The sequence below is a fragment of the Octopus bimaculoides genome, chromosome 3, assembly GCF_046866305.1.
Source record: "Octopus bimaculoides isolate indiv1 chromosome 3, ASM4686630v1, whole genome shotgun sequence".
Classification (NCBI taxonomy): Eukaryota; Metazoa; Mollusca; class Cephalopoda; order Octopoda; family Octopodidae; genus Octopus; species Octopus bimaculoides.
Window position 1 is genome coordinate 137,253,523 of NC_142930.1, and position 18,438 is coordinate 137,271,960.

Below are 18,438 nucleotides of genomic sequence, written 5' to 3' on the forward strand. Positions count from 1 at the left end.
GTGCAATTGGTAAAGAACTACACAAGAGGCAAAAGCAAGCAGAGTGTTTGCAGCATTGAGTACTTTTATTCAACTTGCCTAGAATGACTTCAGAGAGGACCAAAATAGCTGACTAACAACAGCAAGTTGCTCATTCACTCAAATATTGAATTTTTATAGACTTTCTATTTATATTAACAATGTCTGTAAAAGACATATACAAATTTACAGGACAGAAATTAGTTTGGCAAAAGATAGTTTTTCATACCAAACTGCTTCTCTTGAAATGCTAACCAAATACAGCATAAATAAAACAACTACATTGATACCAATCCTATGTCAGGCTTCTTAACTAGAGGAGCTCTTTATGAATTACATATACTTTACAAATACATGTGTATGCACTCAGGTTATTTGCATAAGGATAGATTCATTTGATAAAGTGTAATTCACGCAACATAGTTAAGCTTGCAAACTGAATTGTTTTATTATCAGCTTCTACTGAGGATGATGGAGATTTTCAAAACAATGGAGTAGTATTCCTTTTTGTCTATTTTGAGTTTGAATAGATTACAGGACAAGATTATCCAACGTGCTTTTCTTTTCGTAAAATGGTATATTTCAATTGGCTGCTATTTCAAGAAAGTTAAGCAACCACATAAAGGCTCCCTCATTGGATGATTAAAGAGAAGTAACAAGTGTTGTTTTCTTTAATAAACTGTTGGTTTGGTAAAATGAGCAAACCTCGAATATGACTCCCAAGAAAGAGCACAGTGATTGAGAAGAGACTAATGGCTCATTTAAAATGGACCACAAAAAACAATTCACTCCCTTGCAGTAAATTCAGGTGTGTCCTCTGCAATATGTCAACAAGAAATGAAAAAAATAATAGTAAAAGCAAATACTGAAAAAATTAAATGAAGAGCAGGAACTTCTATAATCTCAAAAGGGGCCTCAGGATATGGTTAGACCAGCTTTATCCATAGTTTAGATAAAGGTGGACTTGGGTGGAAGCAATACAGAGCCAACTAGCTCAGAGGAGTAGAGGCCAATATAGTAATGGTAAAAAAGGCAGTGAGATGAGACAGCATGGCTGCTGCAGGTTAAAGATTAAAAGTATACTGGTAACTCTAAGTCAATCCATCAAATGGGATTGAAAATATTCATGCACACAGCTACAGCAACATCCTGCATGTGGGAACAGTTTTCTAATATGAGTATCACTTTAGCTTTGTAGAGAGTCTGTAACTGTTGGAACCAAAGTATTTTTGGGTCTTGAAGAGGAAGGCTAGTATTTGGGATACAGTTTTTGCCATGTTATGAATGTGAGATTGTCAAGAGGGATCATCAATGAGTGTGAGGATTTGTAGCAACTCTGGGGGGTATTAATTTGCTTTCAAAGGTTTTGATGACAGTATAATATTCTTTAAATAAAATAAAGAAAATCATGATCATCGTTTAACATCTGCCTTCCATGCTAGCATGGGTGGGACAGTTTCACAAGAGCTGGCCAGGCTGAAGCCTGCACTAGACTTCTGTGACTGTTTTGGCAGGATTTTTACAGCTGGATGCCCTTCCTAACACCAACCACTCGGCAAAGTGGACTTGGTGCTTTTTTGTGGCACAAGCACAGGCGAGGTGAGGTGAGTAGTGCTTTTTACATGGCACAAGCACAGATGAGGTCAGTTTTGGCAAGGTTTTTACAGCTGGATGCCCTTCCAAACACCAATCACTTTACAGAGTGGACTGGGTGCTTTTAAGTGACACCTGCACTGACAGGATCACCAAGTACTTGCAAGACAAAAAAAAAAAAAGAAAAAACTTTCAAGAGGGGCGGAGGCATTGGAGGTCATTCTGTGTTGGATGATGAAAAGGTTATAGTGAGACAGATACAGGTGTCTTGCTGTAGAGGAAGTTCAAGGTTACCTGGCTGGAGAGAGGAAGATCAGGAATGAAGACAGAAACAGGTGTGCTACTGCAAAGGAAATACAGTTACCCAACCTGAGGGAAGTGCAGGAGGAGAGAGAGTGGAAGACAGCAGGATAGAGATGGTGGCAAAATGCCGGGCATACCTACAAGGAACAGGGATCAGAAAATAAATGGGATGGTTGAGTCAAGGAAGCGAGAGATATAGATGGTGGCAAGTGCCAGAGCATACCCTTAAGGTTCAAATGCCACAATATAAGTGGCAGGATATTGCAAATTATTTACTGCTATTTTCCTTATGCACCCAGATGATACAATATCAGTATTCTCCTATTGTTTGCAAATCTATTAAATACAGCTAGATGCAGGCATAGCTGTGTAGTTAAGAAGTTTGCCTTCTAACCATATGGTTTCAGGTTCAGTCCCACTGAATGGTACTCAGGGAAAATGTCTCCTATTATAGCCCTGGACTAACCAAAGCCTTGCAAGTGAATTTGGTAGATAGAAACTGAAAGAAGTCCTCTGTGTATGTGTGTGCCTCCTTGTCTTGACATTGTCATCATCATCGTTTAACGTCCGCCTTCCATGCTAGCATGGGTTGGACGATTTGACTGAGGACTGGCGAACTAGATGGCTATACCAGGCTCCAATCTGATTTGGCAGAGTTTCTACAGCTGGATGCCATTCCTAATGCCAACCACTCCAAGAGTGTAGTGGGTGCTTTTACGTGCCACTGGCACGAAGGCCAGTCAGGCGGTACTGGCAACGGCCATGCTCAAAATGGTGTATTTTACCTGCACAGGAGCCAGTCCAGCGGTACTGGCAACGATCTCGCTCAAATGTTTTTTCACGTGCCACCGGCACAAGTGCCAGTAGGGCGACGCTGGTAACGATCACGCTCAAATGGTGCTATTTATGTCCCACTGGCATGGAAGCCAGACAGCTGCTCTGTCAATGATCACACTCGGACGGTGCTCTTAGCGCTCTACTGGTACAGTTGCCCGAACAGGTCTTCGCAAGCCAAGTTTAGTGTCCAATGAAGGAAAGGTACACATAAATGATTGTCACTGTGATATAAGTTGTATCATTTGTTACCAATCTTCTATGAAAATGTTTGCATCCAGCCATAGAAAATCTGCCTCAATGAATTCCATCTGACTTGTGCAAGAATGGAAGAGTGGATGTTATAACGACATGATAATAAAATAAAAAGAGAGTACTGAACAATTATTGCTAGAGAACAAATATGAAACAGTTTTTGTTGCATGATAATACAAGATTCTTTAAGTAGAATACTGGTTTCAAATTTTGACACAAGGCCAGCAAGTTCAGAGGAAGAAGTAAGTCAATAACATTGACCCCAGTGTTCAGCTGGTACTTATTTTATCTACCTTAAAAGGATGAAAGACAAAGCAGACCTCAGCAAAATTTGAACTCAGAACGTAAAAGATGGACCAAATGCCACTAAGCATTATTCCTGGTGCACTCGTCACCCTCTTTAATATTCTACCGGCTTATCATCCTCTTTAAGTAGAATATTAAATCTTTAAAATGCCTAGAATACTCACAGTCTTGGTTGCTATAACTGTTGGACCGTTATTTTGGCATTTGGAAATTGTCATGCAAATCTTTAAAGCATTCATGGTTACAAAAACTCTATGAAAAGAGGAGTTATTTTCATTGAAATAATAGACAAAAATAGAACAGTTTTTAATGAAATAGGGAGTTTTAGCTTCTTTTTACCTGTTCATTCAGCCATTCTGCATGAATCCACTTCAGAAAACTTTTCTATAATCATATGACTTGTTCTATATCCTCAAAAAAAAAATATTCTCTACCATCTTTAAAATAAAGACAACATGTGTCTTAGAACAGTGTATTCTCACAATAAAGACAGAATGACTATGTAATATAATAAATGCCGATTGATTGGTTGTATCACAGATGTCCACTCACCAAGGCTACACAACAATGACAACAGATTAATGATTTGATACATCCAGAAAAAGTCTTCATGGAGTTTTGATGTCAAAGGCCATTTTGTTGTCACAGACCATTCAAGCAAGATATATTGCTCTTCTTGTTAAGTAACACCAGCCTACTCTAAATGTTTAATAGTAACCTAGTGATACAGACACCAGGATCTGTTAGACATATAGATTATAGGAAAATTCTCAATTGAATACAGCAGTCTATTCATTACAAGTCATTCTTTATTATGAGCCTGTTATAAAGTTAATAACTTAAACAGTCTTAATCTTAAACTGGTAACTTATTGAGGGAGATTGCTACATGATTGATTAACTCTTCATGGGCTGGCAGAGTTGGAATTACACAAAAAGCCACTGGGATCCCGAGGGACCCCCGTTTTATTTTTGCACATTTCTGCACTATCCATAAAGAAATATTTTTAATCTTGTATATATGTGTGAGTGCAGGATACAGAACAAGAAATTTAGCACCTTATAGGTATATATTTGTAATTATTATCATTTAATGGAGGGGAATTAAAATATAATTTATTGACTGAAAAAAAAACCTTTATTGAAAGAAATTAACACTCTTTATAGTTTTATAAACTATACATATAGCACTAAATATAAAATAAAATAAAATTATTTAGTATATTGATTCATACCGGTGCAAATACGAAGAAAATTGACTTATAGTCCATCAGAATATCAGAAAAAAAAATTTCACAGAAGGCCAATGGGGTCCAGTTGGACCCCAGTGACCATATTTTATGCTATAACATCCAACTGACTGGAAATTTTTAACTCAAAATTTGTACGTACATGCATAAACTATTGACAATAAAAGTCATGAGATATAAAATCCTTTAAATAAAAAATGTAAAAGTTGCATAACCTTTAAAATTTTCTGGGGTCTCAAGGGACCCCACCTGCCCATGTTGGGTTAAATGAGCCAATCAACTATTTAGAAACTACTTCACTAGCTTTAATGTTTGGGTTATAAATTAACTGAAGCAATTACACTATAGAAAGTTTCATCAAAGAGTAGTTTCAATTGTGCAGTGAAGTTGAAATATTTAATACATAGATTTCTCTCCTAACCAGTCAAGTCAACTACTAAGATAATGAAAATTAGAATATCTTTTCTAAAAAAATAATACCTTCAGCCTACATCAATAATCTTAAAATTAGTTTCCTTTTTTTTTACAGATGATTTTAGTAACAGATGGTATTAGCTTATTTACACATTTCCCTATCAATTATGTTTGCAATTCTTTCACTATACAAATAGCTATATAATAAATAAGCAACAGGAGGTATTATTTTCTGTTATCATATCCCAAGTTAATAATTCACTGTAAATAAAACATTAGAAAACTTTTAACTGTGTTAATTTTAAAAAATTCTCTACAGCAACTTGCTTCTGTTTGTAAGATACAAAGCAGAGTTCTGTATCTTAAAAACATTTAGAGATAATGCCCATAATTGAATCAAAACTATATCATAATAAATTATTTTTAAAATTTATTTAAACACAAAGGCAGTGTTACTAGAAATATGACAAAAGAATATGGTGAAAAGTACTTCATTTCTTTGAGGAAGGAAAGCTAAGTTTTTTTTGGTGGATGGGATTAATAGAGTATTCAATGCAAAGTAATAACACGTCTACAGTATTACTTCATTAAAGCAGTCCAGCCTTAAAGACACACCCCAATTTTGACTTCAAACTTTTGAAATAACATAAAACAAAGTCTCAGTACTTCCATATACTCTATCAAAATATTTTGTTAATGGCTTAGCAAGTTTTGTAGAAATTGTTGATCACTTAGTCTGCAGTTTTACTTTTCCAGTAGGGAAACAGAAAGTTTAGCACAGATGTTAAAATTAATCATCATCATCATGAATTAGCATCTATTTTTCATGCTGGAATAGATTAGATGGGTTGACTGGAACTGGTGAGCCAGAGAGCTGTATCAGGCCCCATTCTTGGCTTGGTTTCTATAGCTGGATGCCCTTCCTAATGCCAACCACCTCAAGAGTGTAGTGGATGCCAAGCATATATAGGCCTATCTCTTTAGGGTATATGTATGCACTTGTATGCCTGTATATATGCATGTGTAGCTGGTTGGATAGATAGATAGATAGATAGATAGATAGATAGAAGTAGTGTCAAGTGTACATCTTTGATAGATCAAATTCTCTAACACACCTATTCTCCTCTATTGTCTGTACTTTTATCACTCATGCCTGAAGTGTTCATCTGACAGCCACTCTTTTTTTAATTTTTTTTTATTATACATCAGATAATGTTATCCAGCACATCACAAGAAACTTTGATTATATAATTGACCACAACAGATCTGGGATTAAACAACAGGATGAAAAATGGAAAGATTTCTTTCTTCCTTTTGATTGGTTTTACTTAGTGCTCTTTACTCTTTTACTTGTTTCAGTCATTTGACTGCGGCCATGCTGGAGCACCGCCTTTTAGTCAAGCAAATCGACCCCAGGACTTATTCTTTGGAAGCCTAGTACTTATTTTATCGGTCTCTCTTGCCGAACCGCTAAGTTACGGGGACGTAAACACACCACCATCGGTTGTCAAACGATGCTGGGAGGACAAACATAGACACAAACATATACACACATACATACATATATATATATATATATATATATATATATATATATATACATATATACGACGGGCTTCTTTCAGTTTCCGTCTACCAAATCCACTCACAAGGCTTTGGTCGGCCCGAGGCTATAGTAGAAGACACTTATCCAAGGTGCCACGCAGTGGGAATGAACCCGGAACCATGTGGTTGGTAAGCAAGCTACTTACCACACAGCCACTCCTCCTGTTTTTTTTTTGTTTTTTTTTAATTCTTGCTTTGAAAGAAAATTATTAAATTATTAATGAACCAATTCTTGATTAAAATGGTAGAATATCAAATCAGAAAGTATTTAATGATAAATTCTTTTGAACTCTAAGCATTCATATTATTCTGTCAAAAGTAATGCTTATTTATTCACACTGTTTTGAATTAACCATGCATTATCTTGTGTCTTTGAGATTTTAATGATGTAACTGTTATTTTTAGAATGATATTGAAGGGTGGTGTAAGAAACCAGATCTGCCTGGTTTGAACATAAAACAGATGCATTATTTGGGCAAGTTTGAATGCTAAAGGGTAACATTGGAATTTAAATTCAGTCAAGATCAGATCAGGCATATTCTGAGATTAAATCAAACAAATATAACCCTTTCCTTACAATTTATTAACTTTGTATCAATGTGAGAACTCAATGAATCACAGGATGGACAGTAGTAGTAGTCAGTAGAGTGTCAGCAGATTGGATGCCTTTAATTCTTCAGGAAATTAAGAACATCATTGTGATGGTACCTGTACCAGTGGAGCACTAAGAGCACCGTCCAAGCGCGATCGTTGCCAGAGCACCAGCTGTCTGGCTTCCGTGCCGGTGGCACGTAAATAGCACCATTTGAGTGTGATCGTTACCAACGTCGCCTTCCTGGCACTTGTGCCAGTGCCACGTGAAAGACATTCGAGCGAGATCGTTGCCAGTGCCGCTGGACTGGCTCTTGTGCAGGTGGCACGTAAAATACACCATTTCGAACATGGCCGTTGCCAGTACCGTCTGACTGACCTTCATGCCGGTGGCATGTAAAAGCACCCACTACACTCTCGGAGTGGTTGGCGCTAGGAAGGGCATCCAGCTGTAGAAACTCTGCCAAATCAGATTGGAGCCTGGTGTAGCCACCTGGTCCACCAGTCCTCAGTCAAATCGTCCAACCCATGCTAGCATGGAAAGCGGACGTTAAACGATGATGATGACAATGATGAATTCTGGTAATATACACTGTTTAAACGAGGGATCTCCAAAGTGGTCAATATCAACTGCTGAGGGTCGATAAATGCCTGAAACTGCACATCTACTTAATCGTTATTATTATTTATTTATTTATTTTCTTGTACATGCCTGGGGGTCGATGAGGGGTCAAAGATCTCATGAAGGGGTCGATGGTCTAAAAGGTTTGGGGACCCTTGGTTTAAACCAATTGACTAAGCCTTATGCTTATTAATAACCTGAAAAGCAGCGAGTTGGTACACCCCAAAAAATAATACAGTAATCCTGTCATGTTCAATTTCACTTCTTTGCCAGTATTAATGAAATATATATTAGTAATAAATTGGAATTAATCAGAGTAAAATTCATAATCCAAAGAAACTGGTGATGATCAACATCAGTCATAACTGGTTGCAGGAGAGTTCGCTGAAGTATTCAACTGTCATGAAGAGAAAATTCATAAACTAAAGGGCAGGGCCTGAAATATTAGATTCTTCACTTCTCACGGCAACTGAACTTCTTGGACTCTTTCCCAAACTTACAATATTTATTCCATCAACTTTAATTCTCCCCTACAAAGAATGTATTAACTTTAAATCGCACATGCTTCTAAACAAAAAGTACCAACCTTCATACCTCCTTTACTTTCTGCACAAAAACGCCGTCCTAGGCAGGGACATAGCTAAAACTTACACTTGTAACAAATGCTATATATACCAATTTCGAAAGTTCTCGTGGTGACCATTACAACAATGATATTGCCAAACCAACATCCTAAAACCTATGCTTTCATTTCAGGACTGGAAAATATTTTAATTCTGGATAGCTTTAGCTATATATTGCCCCACCCTAATAAAGCTAATTTGACTGTGGTTGATTGACAACAATCACGGGTACGCACTATCTCTTTGCAGCCTTTTATAAATAAACGTCGGCTTCTGTTTTTGTCAACAAAGACTACGTATCACCTTTGCCTCGGCCTACCCGATGCACCAGTTTCCATTCACTAACCAACCTTGATATGTGTGTGTTACTAAACAAATGTCAATCTACAAAAATTGAAACTGAACAGTATCACTATTACCAGTTTCCTAAGGCTAACAAAAGTCACAAAACAGAGCACAACATACACATGAAACAGCAACCAACATATGAAAAATAAGCGGTTTGAACAGTAATATAGACTTTAGTAACTGCTTGCACTGATAAATTAGTGGAGGATTCATTCGGCCAACTTCAGTGATGTGCGGAACAGGATAGCTAAAAGTACTTTTAATGTGAATTGAATTGTATTCTATGAAACATCACACTACTTATGTTTAAGGAAACTTTATACCAATCAGATTATTTATAAAACATCCAGTGTTGCTACTTTTAGATTTACCATTTGTAAATAAGAATTTGTTAGTCAAGAATGTAGTTGAAATAGCCTCGACTTCATCAATTCACTAACACTTGTGAAACATGTTCGACGGAAGCTTTATGTTGGGCAAAGATAAATATAAAATAAATAAATAAAATTCCTTGAAGAAATATAAAGAAAGCCCTCGACAACACTACTGTTAAAGAAAGTAGACAAGAAGTCTTGAGACGCTCTTATCTCTCGATACACAGAGTGGAGTACATGAACACACGTGTTTTCTTTTTTTTTTTATCTGAATTCTTTCTAATTAGTTTACTTATAGACAAGTTATAAGCAACACATTCTTCTGTTATAATTCCATTCTCATCTTGGATACCTTACAGGAATATGTTTGTGTTGAATAATACTATTCAATAGTGCCAACTGTTTTAAGGAAATAAAACTGCGAACGAAGAAAGAGTAAAGTGAAACCAATGAGTTCAACAAGTCATATTTAGATAAATGTACAAAAAACTACTTTATAGTGAACTGTTTGTGGATTTACGACCGTATTCTATGGAAAGAAATAACAAAAGGAATTTCCCGTTTAGAATCATTATCAAGATAAATAGTTTGCTTTTCTTTGTCGACTGATTTTATAATGTAATATTCTCGACACCTACCATATTTGGTTAATGGAATGTATCAGGAAGTTTTGTATAAGTTACTGTAGAAAAAATAATGTTTTTATGTGGTCAATATTAAGAGAATATCAAGGACTCAGGAGATCATGCTTTATATTACTGATCCACTAGTGTTCACATCTCTGTAAAAAGGTAGGGCAGGGCCAAATAAAAGGGTTGATCGAGCTAGAAACAAAACAAAAACACTTGGTACTCTTCCCTAAAAGTATTTAATAATAAAATTATAAAACCAATACGCAACGAAAAGAATCTGAGTTCTATTTAAAAGGAATGCCAGTAAATCAGACTGAGGTGTAGCATATTCGATATCAATAGTATAGGTAGATTTAGGACTTAGTTTTTATTCTTTTTTTCTTTTTTGTGGGGTGGACAGGGAGACCCAATTCGGGTAACATTCGATATTTTTTCTTAATTATTTTTCTTGGATCTATTTTTTAAATGAAATTTTAAAGTATTCCCAAAGAAGCTTAACACCAAAGCGGTAGAAAAAACTTCCAATTTGACAATGGTTGTCAGAGCAACAGTAGAATATCGTCTGCGAGGAATCGTGGTGAGTTATGGAAACTGAGATCAGTGATAATTAAGGTAGTTCGTCACTCGGCTTATTATTACAGCAAATATCCAATGTAAAAATAACATCTTTGCTATTTTTACTTATCATTAAATATTGTCATCAGTTTTATTAGATATAAATTCTGGAGTGAATGGAGAAGAAACGCCGCGCGATTGTTTAGTCGTTTATATTACATCAAATTAATAAGATTAGTCAAGGTTCTGGGAGTTTCCTTTATTCATAGTTTTAGCTATCATTGTGAAAATAAAATTAAGCTTGGCTTCTATTTGTTAATTGGAATTAATAAATAGAAAACCAGTGTGGATTAAGTAACAACCAGCCAAATCCGAAATAATCTCTTAAAGTAAATAAAAGTGAGAAGATCGAGGTTCCTATATATATATATATATATATATATATATATATATATATATTCAAGGGAAATAACTGAACGACTTACCAGTATTATCCGTTTTCTTCTAGCTGTTTATAAATAAATCACACCCTAACGTCAATCAAATCACATGTGTGATTTATTTATAAACAGAGATGTACGGAGAATACTGGTAAGACGTTCAGTTACTTCCCTTGAATATTTTTATTTATTTTTTTTATCCCCCTAAACTTGAAGATTACCATATATATATATATATATATATATATATATATATATATATATATATATATATATATATATATATATACAGGACACAGTAGTGTGTCGATAAGCCAGCTGGAGGAGATGTCCTCATGGGGCTAAAAGCAACAGTAACATCCACCCCTAGGGGTCAGCCACACTTAAGTGGCAATATACTTCACTTTATCGTGCAGTTACTGTTAATACTTCATTTAGAGAATTAACATTGCTTATATATATATATATATATAAAGTGAGAGAGATTTGTGTGTGTGTGCGCGTGCAAAATTATACAAGCGATTTCACATGAGTAATAAGGATACAATAGTACAAACGAGAAAAAAAATAGACATTATTTTATGCTAGTGTGGTGTGACTTAAGAGTTAGTTGGTTTGTTTTGTTTTTTATTCAAATGTCACAGATAGAGAGGCGGAAAAAATAACAAATTAGATAAGTGGAAAAATAAAATTAGACATTACCTTGATTAATGAAAAGCCCCATATAAGCTAAAAAAATAACAAAACTACATTTTGTAGGGAAAAGCTCCGCAGAGCAGAGGGATTCCATCTGTAGCAGAACGACTGAAGCTATTAAATGATAAGTAGTTGACAGTAAGTAGACTTCAGAGTTGATTAGCCACTGGTGAGAGCGCGCGGTCTATTATGAGGCGAGTCAACATACTAGCACTGAGAGCGCGTGGAGCAACTCCTTATATTGTTTTGTAATACACCGGCTGAAAACTGACACTGAATATCAAGAGAACTTGGGAAAAGTTATTTTATAAGATATGACAAAGATTAAAAAGAAGATAAAAATAAAAATAAAATCAAAACTATCAATGATGTAATAATTTGTCATTTTTAATCGTTGAAACAATGAAATAAATTCTACTAAGCTTGGTTTTTATCTTTTCGCTTTAAAGCAACCGGTACTACAGGAAAAAAATTCGCTGTGTAAAAATAAATCCGTTTTACAACATTTTGGAGTACATGCACATGCCTGTAAAACTAGAAAAATCCGAGTAATAACTATGAGATTCATTGACTGATAAACTGCACACACACGCATTCACAAACAAACACATTCACATACATACATATATATATATACACTATACATATATTTTAGATATGGGCGTATCATTATCATCATCATCATCATCATCATTTAATGTCCGTTTTCCATGCTGAACCGCGTTGGATGGTTTAGCGGAATCCAACGACCTAAAGGACTGTTGAACGCCAATATCTGCTTTGGCATGGTTTCCATGGCTAGATGCCCTTATTAACACTAACCACTTTATGAAGCGCACTGAGTTTTCTTTATATTTGTGGCGCCAGTACTGGTGAGGTTACTAAGTAATTTGCAAGAGAAAGAAAAAGAAGTTCTCTCATTTGAGTGGAGTTGGATTAGAGAGAGGGGCTTATAGTTGACAGGTAACAGTGTCTTGCAATAGAAGACATACATGGCTACCTCACATTGTCAGAACATCTGCTCAAGGTACAAGGTGAATATTAAAGAGAAAACAAACTGTGGATGGGAGAGTATGAGTAGAGAAGTTCATGGAAGTGAGAGAGATGAGTGATAGATGTATATATATATATATATATATATATATATATATATATATATATATATATATATATATATATGTTGTTGTACTTGGGGATGATCATATTGCCAGTTTAGCCAATAAAAACACACGCACTGTATATTTGGTGTTAATTTGCTTCAGCTTTATATTACACTAGCAGAAATACCCGGCGTTGCCCGGGTTAAAGAGAATAATGAAATCTAAAAACGCCGTCTAGACTACGCATCATCTTTATATATAGAGATGTTTATACACACACGCACCCAAACACACGTATATATATGTATATCAATATAAATATATGAAAGTCAATGAAGTTTCGTAAAAGAAGCTGATCATGTACATACTTTCTTGTTTTCCCTTGTGGAGCATATACAAATAGGTTTTTTGTTGCTGCCCACTCTTGAGCAGCCAACATACAGTTGTCCATTTGAGAAGCAGGGCTCTTCCAAGAGAAGACCAGCTACAGACAGTGTTTGACCCTGATATTTGTTTATGGACATGACAAAAGTCACACGAAGGGGGAATTGTAGTCTTCTGAATGTAAAAGGAATGTCTGCTCCTGATGGAGTAAGAGGAATTCTTGGAATAAAGACGTTATCCCCTTTTGCACATCCAGAAAGAATGGTAGCCTCGATAACGTGTGACATCATTTTCTAAATAATGCTCATCTGTTATGTTCGGGTTAAAATTTCATCAACATCAAAAATATATGAATTTTCATGGGAGTTATGGCCGTTATGCAAAGAATATAATTTCCAAATTTCATAAAGATCCATTCAGTACTTTTGACGTAGTTTTGGATAAGAAAACAAATGACTAATGTGTGTGTTTGTGTGCATGTGTATGTGTGTGTGATGGGTGTATATATGTATAGATATCTGTATGCATGTATATATGTATATATGTGTACATATTACATGTACATCTATCTATATATATATATACATCTACACATATGTATACATATACATGTATGTATAGATCTATATATATATACATATACGTGTACATATACATGTATACATATACATCTCTCTCTCTCTCTCTCTCTCTCTGAAAGTATCTGTCATTACAGTATCGAAATGGTGTACATATACATCTATATGTATACATATACATCTCTCTCTCTCTCTCTCTTTCTGTCTCTCTCTTTCTCTCTTTCTCTCTCTGTGAAAGTATCTGTCACTACAGTATCGAAATGTGATTGTTTCAGTTAGTGGAATAGTTTCATTTTTAAAGTGAAAGTATTTGACATGAGTGTTTTTGTTTCACTTTTGACACGTAATACTTAAATAGTGGAGGAGATATTATGTTGCCGTGTGCTCGAACTCTGCAAGAAGTTAATAATTTTTTTTGACTAAAACACAACTGGAACCCTAAGTAAGGCATGTGTAAAATTTGAATGAAATTGGTTGCGTAGTTCTCGAGTTTTAGGGATTCACACAGACAGACAGACAGACAGACAGACACACATTCTCATTTTTATATATATAGATTAATCTTAATCTTATTTCGGCCAGAGTTCTTTCGTTACACTTCTGTGACCTCATCAGTGGTCCTTTGTTTCCTTCTTTCTTATGTGTGTCTCACCTTGCTAACTATCAGTCATTTTGTATTTTGTTAACATACGTTAACAAAATTTAATTAAACACAAAAAAAAAAACACACATGAACAAATAAATAAATAAAAACAAATACAAACGAACACGTATTAACAGAGAATATAGGTGATACAGACACTCCCCATACACACATGCACCTATAAAAGACACAGACACATTGAAGGACACGCATGCGTAGACACATACAATAGGAATACAAAATACAAAATGGCTGATAGTTAGCAAGGTGAGACACACATAAGAAAGAAGGAAACAAAGGACCACTGATGAGGTCACAGAAGTGTGACGAAAGAACTCTGGCCGAAATAAGATTAAGATTAATGTAATATAAAGCTGAAGCAAATTAACACCAAATATACAGTGCGTGTGTTTTTATTGGCTAAACTGGCAATATGACCATCCCCAAGTACAACAACATCTGTTTCAACACACGATTTCACATCAAAAATCTTGCAAAACAAATATATATATATATATATATATATATATATATATCTTGTTTGTATGAATCTTCACACATACATACACATATATGTACATAATGATATATAGGGCAGGGGAGCAAAAGGAAAACAGAAATCTACTGGAAAAATGAAAACAGTACAAATGAAAATGCCCAAGTCTCATCCTTTTATCAGTTGTCAACTGGAAAGTTGACAGAAGTTAGAGTTACTCAAGAGTTGAAAGTTTCGTGCATTGGCATGAGAGAATGATGAGTGCCCCTGCATAAAACTCTCAGTCCTTGAGCGACCCTGTAAATTCTGATTAATGATATATATATCATCATCATCATCATCATCGTTTAACGTCCGCTTTCCATGCTAGCATGGGTTGGACGATTTGACTGAGGACTGGTGAAACCGGATGGCAACACCAGGCTCCAGTCTGATTTGGCAGAGTTTCTACAGCTGGATGCCCTTCCTAACGCCAACCACTCAGAGAGTGTAGTGGGTGCTTTTACGTGTCACCCGCACGAAAACGGCCACGCTCGAAATGGTGTCTTTTATGTGCCACCCGCACAAGCCAGTCCAGGGGCACTGGCAACGATCTCGCTCGAAAATCCTACAGGAGCCAGTCAGGCGGTACTGGCAACGGCCACGCTCAAAATGGTGCATCTCATGTGCCACCCGCACAAGAACCAGTCCAGGGGCACTGGCAACGATCTTACTTGGCTTGCCGGGTCTTCTCACGCACAGCCCATTTCCAAAGGTCTCGGTCCGTAGTCATCGCCTCGGTGAGGCCCAATGTACGAAGGTCTTGCCTCACCACCTCAGCCCAGGTCTTCCTGGGCCTACCTCTTCCACGGGTTCCCTCAACTGTTAGGGTGTGGCACTTTTTCACGCAGCTATCCTCCTCCATTCTCACCACATGTCCATACCAGCGCAATCGTCTCTCTTGCACGCCACAACTGATGCTTCTAATGTTCAACTTTTCTCTCAAGATACTTACACTCTGACGGGTATTCACATTGACATTACACATCCAACGGAGCATACTGGCTTCATTCCTTGCGAGCTTACGTATGTCCTCAGCAGTTACAGCCCATGTTTCACTGCCATGTAGCATGGTTGTTCGTACGCATGCGTCATACAGTCTGCCTTTTACTCTGAGTGAGAGTCCCTTTGTCGCCAGCAGGGGTAAGAGCTCTCTAAACTTTGCCCAGGCTATTCTTATTCTAGCAGCTACACTTTCAGCGCACCCACCCCCACTACTAACTTGGTCGCCCAGATAGCGGAAGCTATCGACTACCTCTAGTTTTTCACCCTGGAATGAGATAGAAGTTGTTTCCTGTTTGTTTGCAGTCTTTATTGCACCTGAAATATCATCATCATCATCATCATTTAACATCTGTTTTCCATGATGACATGGGTTGGATGGTTTGACTGAGGTCTCGGAAGCCAGCAGTTGCACCAGGCTCTAATCTGATCTGGCAATGTTTCTACAGCTGGATACCCTTCCTTACACCAACCATACTGAGAGTGTAGTGAGTGCTTTTTACATGCCACCAGCACAGGTGCCAGTCAGGTGGCCCTGGCATCGATCACACATGGACAGTGCTTTTTATGTGCCGCTGGCATGGGAGCCAGTCATGGGGCACTGGCATCAATCACGTTTGAATGGTGCATTCTATGTGCCACCGGCATGGGAGCCAGTCAGGGGGCACTGGTCACAATTACGATTGTGGTTTTTACTTGACTCAATAGGTTTTCTCAAGCATATCATATTGCCTGTCGCACCAAGGACATTTTTAAATGGGCCAGACATGCAACATTGGCATCGGCCATGGCTGCAATCTCATTTTAGTTGCCAGGTCTTCTCAATCACAGCATATCTCCAAAGGTTTCAGTCTCCTGTCATTGCCTCTGTGAGACCCAACGTTCGAAAGTCATGCTTCACCATCTCATCCCATGTCTTCCTGGGGTCTACCTCTTCCACAGGTTCCTTCCACAGTTAGGGTGTGGCACTTCCTCACACAGCTGTTCTCATCCATATGTAACACATGACCATACCAGCACAGTCGTCTCTCTTGCATACCACATTTGATGCTTCTTATGTCCAACTTTTCTTTCAGGGCGCTTACACTCTGTCAAGTATGCACACTGACATTACACATCAAATGGATCGTTCTAGCTTCATTTCTTTCAAGCCTATGCATGTTGCCTGAAGTCATGGCCCATGTTTCACTGCCATGTAGCATGGCAGTTTGCACACATGCATCATACAATCTACCTTTCATCCTGCGTGAAATGCCCTTAGTTGCCAGCAGAGGTAGGAGCTCCCGGATATAAATGCGTGTGTGTGTGTGTGTGTGTGTGTGTGTATGTGTGTGTGCATGTGTGCGTGCATGTGTGCGTGCATGTGTGCGTGCATGTGTATAAGGCAGTGAACTGGCAGAATTTTTAGCACACCAGACAAAATGCTTAAAAACACTTCATTCATCTTTACAAACTACTACCAGAACTTGAGAAGAAATTTCAGGCATGGAGGCAAGGTCTAGAATCAAAGAGTTAATCTAGCAAAAACCAAATTTTTAGTATGTAGGAGAGCATACAAATCACAAATCCCTTCAGGCAGATGGCCTTGCTTGATATGTATGAAAAGTGTTAGTAGGAACTCTGTAGTAACACCGTGCGCATGCGTAGTCTCACGCATGCGTGGAATTCAACATCCAAGCGTTCCCGCTTTATTCTTTCTCTTTCTCGACTGGTCAGCGATTGAGCATGGACGTGTCAAGCCTTCTCTCCATCTTTCGAACTCACGCCAGACAGCTCACACCTACATTCCGATGTCTCAGCAACCATGTTCTCACACACAGAAGGTGTCTCAACAACCAAGAGTAAAGCTGTCTATTTTCCACCTTAAATAAATATTGTTTGTGTTGATAGTTTGGAGTTCTGCGTTCCGTTCATTCCAATTTAATATAGGAAAGCAGGTGTACATCTAATGACGTATAACCCACTTTCCTATAACTGGTGACCCCCCCAACGTGATTCAAACACGCAGCCCGCTGAGCTATTTAACGCATTCCTATAACTGGTGACCCCGAGTACGAACAACTGCAGCCAAGAAATCTGAACTAACCAGCATCATCCTCGCCATGAGCAACACGAGTCTACGACCACATACCACTACCAACTACGAGCATCGCCCCCCCCCCCTGACGTCACCAACAGCTTCAACATGACATCATTACCACCGCTGTCACAACAACAACCACTACCAACTATGAGCATCGCCCCCCCCCCCCGATGTCGCCAACAGTTTCAACAGGACATCATTACCACCACACATACAGAACACAGCTACAGCTATAAACCAGTTCCTGCACTGACGTCTTCACCATCAAAGTACTGTCAACCACAATGTCGTGCGCCAACAACCCCACCACCAGGGACACACCAGATCAACACACTCGGTTTTATCTTCACTGTATGAGTGGAATATCCACTCACGCACAACAGTCAGAGCTAGCCGACTAGGATATTTAGTACCAGGTAACAGGTCGCAACTCGCATCGACGCTCAACTACAGCTCTACCAACTGACCACAACTTCCTGAGTACAGACATTCAACTTGTGTAACTCTTATACGAACTGGATTTTTTCTCTACAGACACTTTTACTATGTTCTGTGTTTTTTCTCTCTCACACACACACTTGTGCACTCATACATTTTCTTTCCTTTCAGAAACATTGCATGCATGTATCTCACAAGTGTACATTCATTTCTTTGA

At 37.6% G+C, this 18,438-nt stretch overlaps 1 protein-coding gene across 2 annotated transcripts in view; it reads right to left on the reverse strand.

Annotated features, from left to right (window-relative positions):
- The window catches only part of LOC106874035 (UDP-galactose transporter senju), a 55,256-nt gene extending 43,543 nt beyond the window's left edge, over window positions 1–11,713 (reverse strand). Inside the window, exon 1 of one of the 2 annotated variants that reach the window (XM_052966128.2) lies at window positions 11,465–11,713. In XM_052966128.2, the coding sequence (XP_052822088.2) occupies window positions 11,465–11,552 (88 nt within the window). In that variant the 5' untranslated portion in view covers window positions 11,553–11,713. Of the gene's footprint in view, window positions 1–10,807; window positions 10,857–11,464 lie in introns of those variants that run through there. The other variant, XM_089349713.1, reaches the window with a different exon arrangement.
- Between the last annotated feature and the right edge of the window lie 6,725 nt (window positions 11,714–18,438).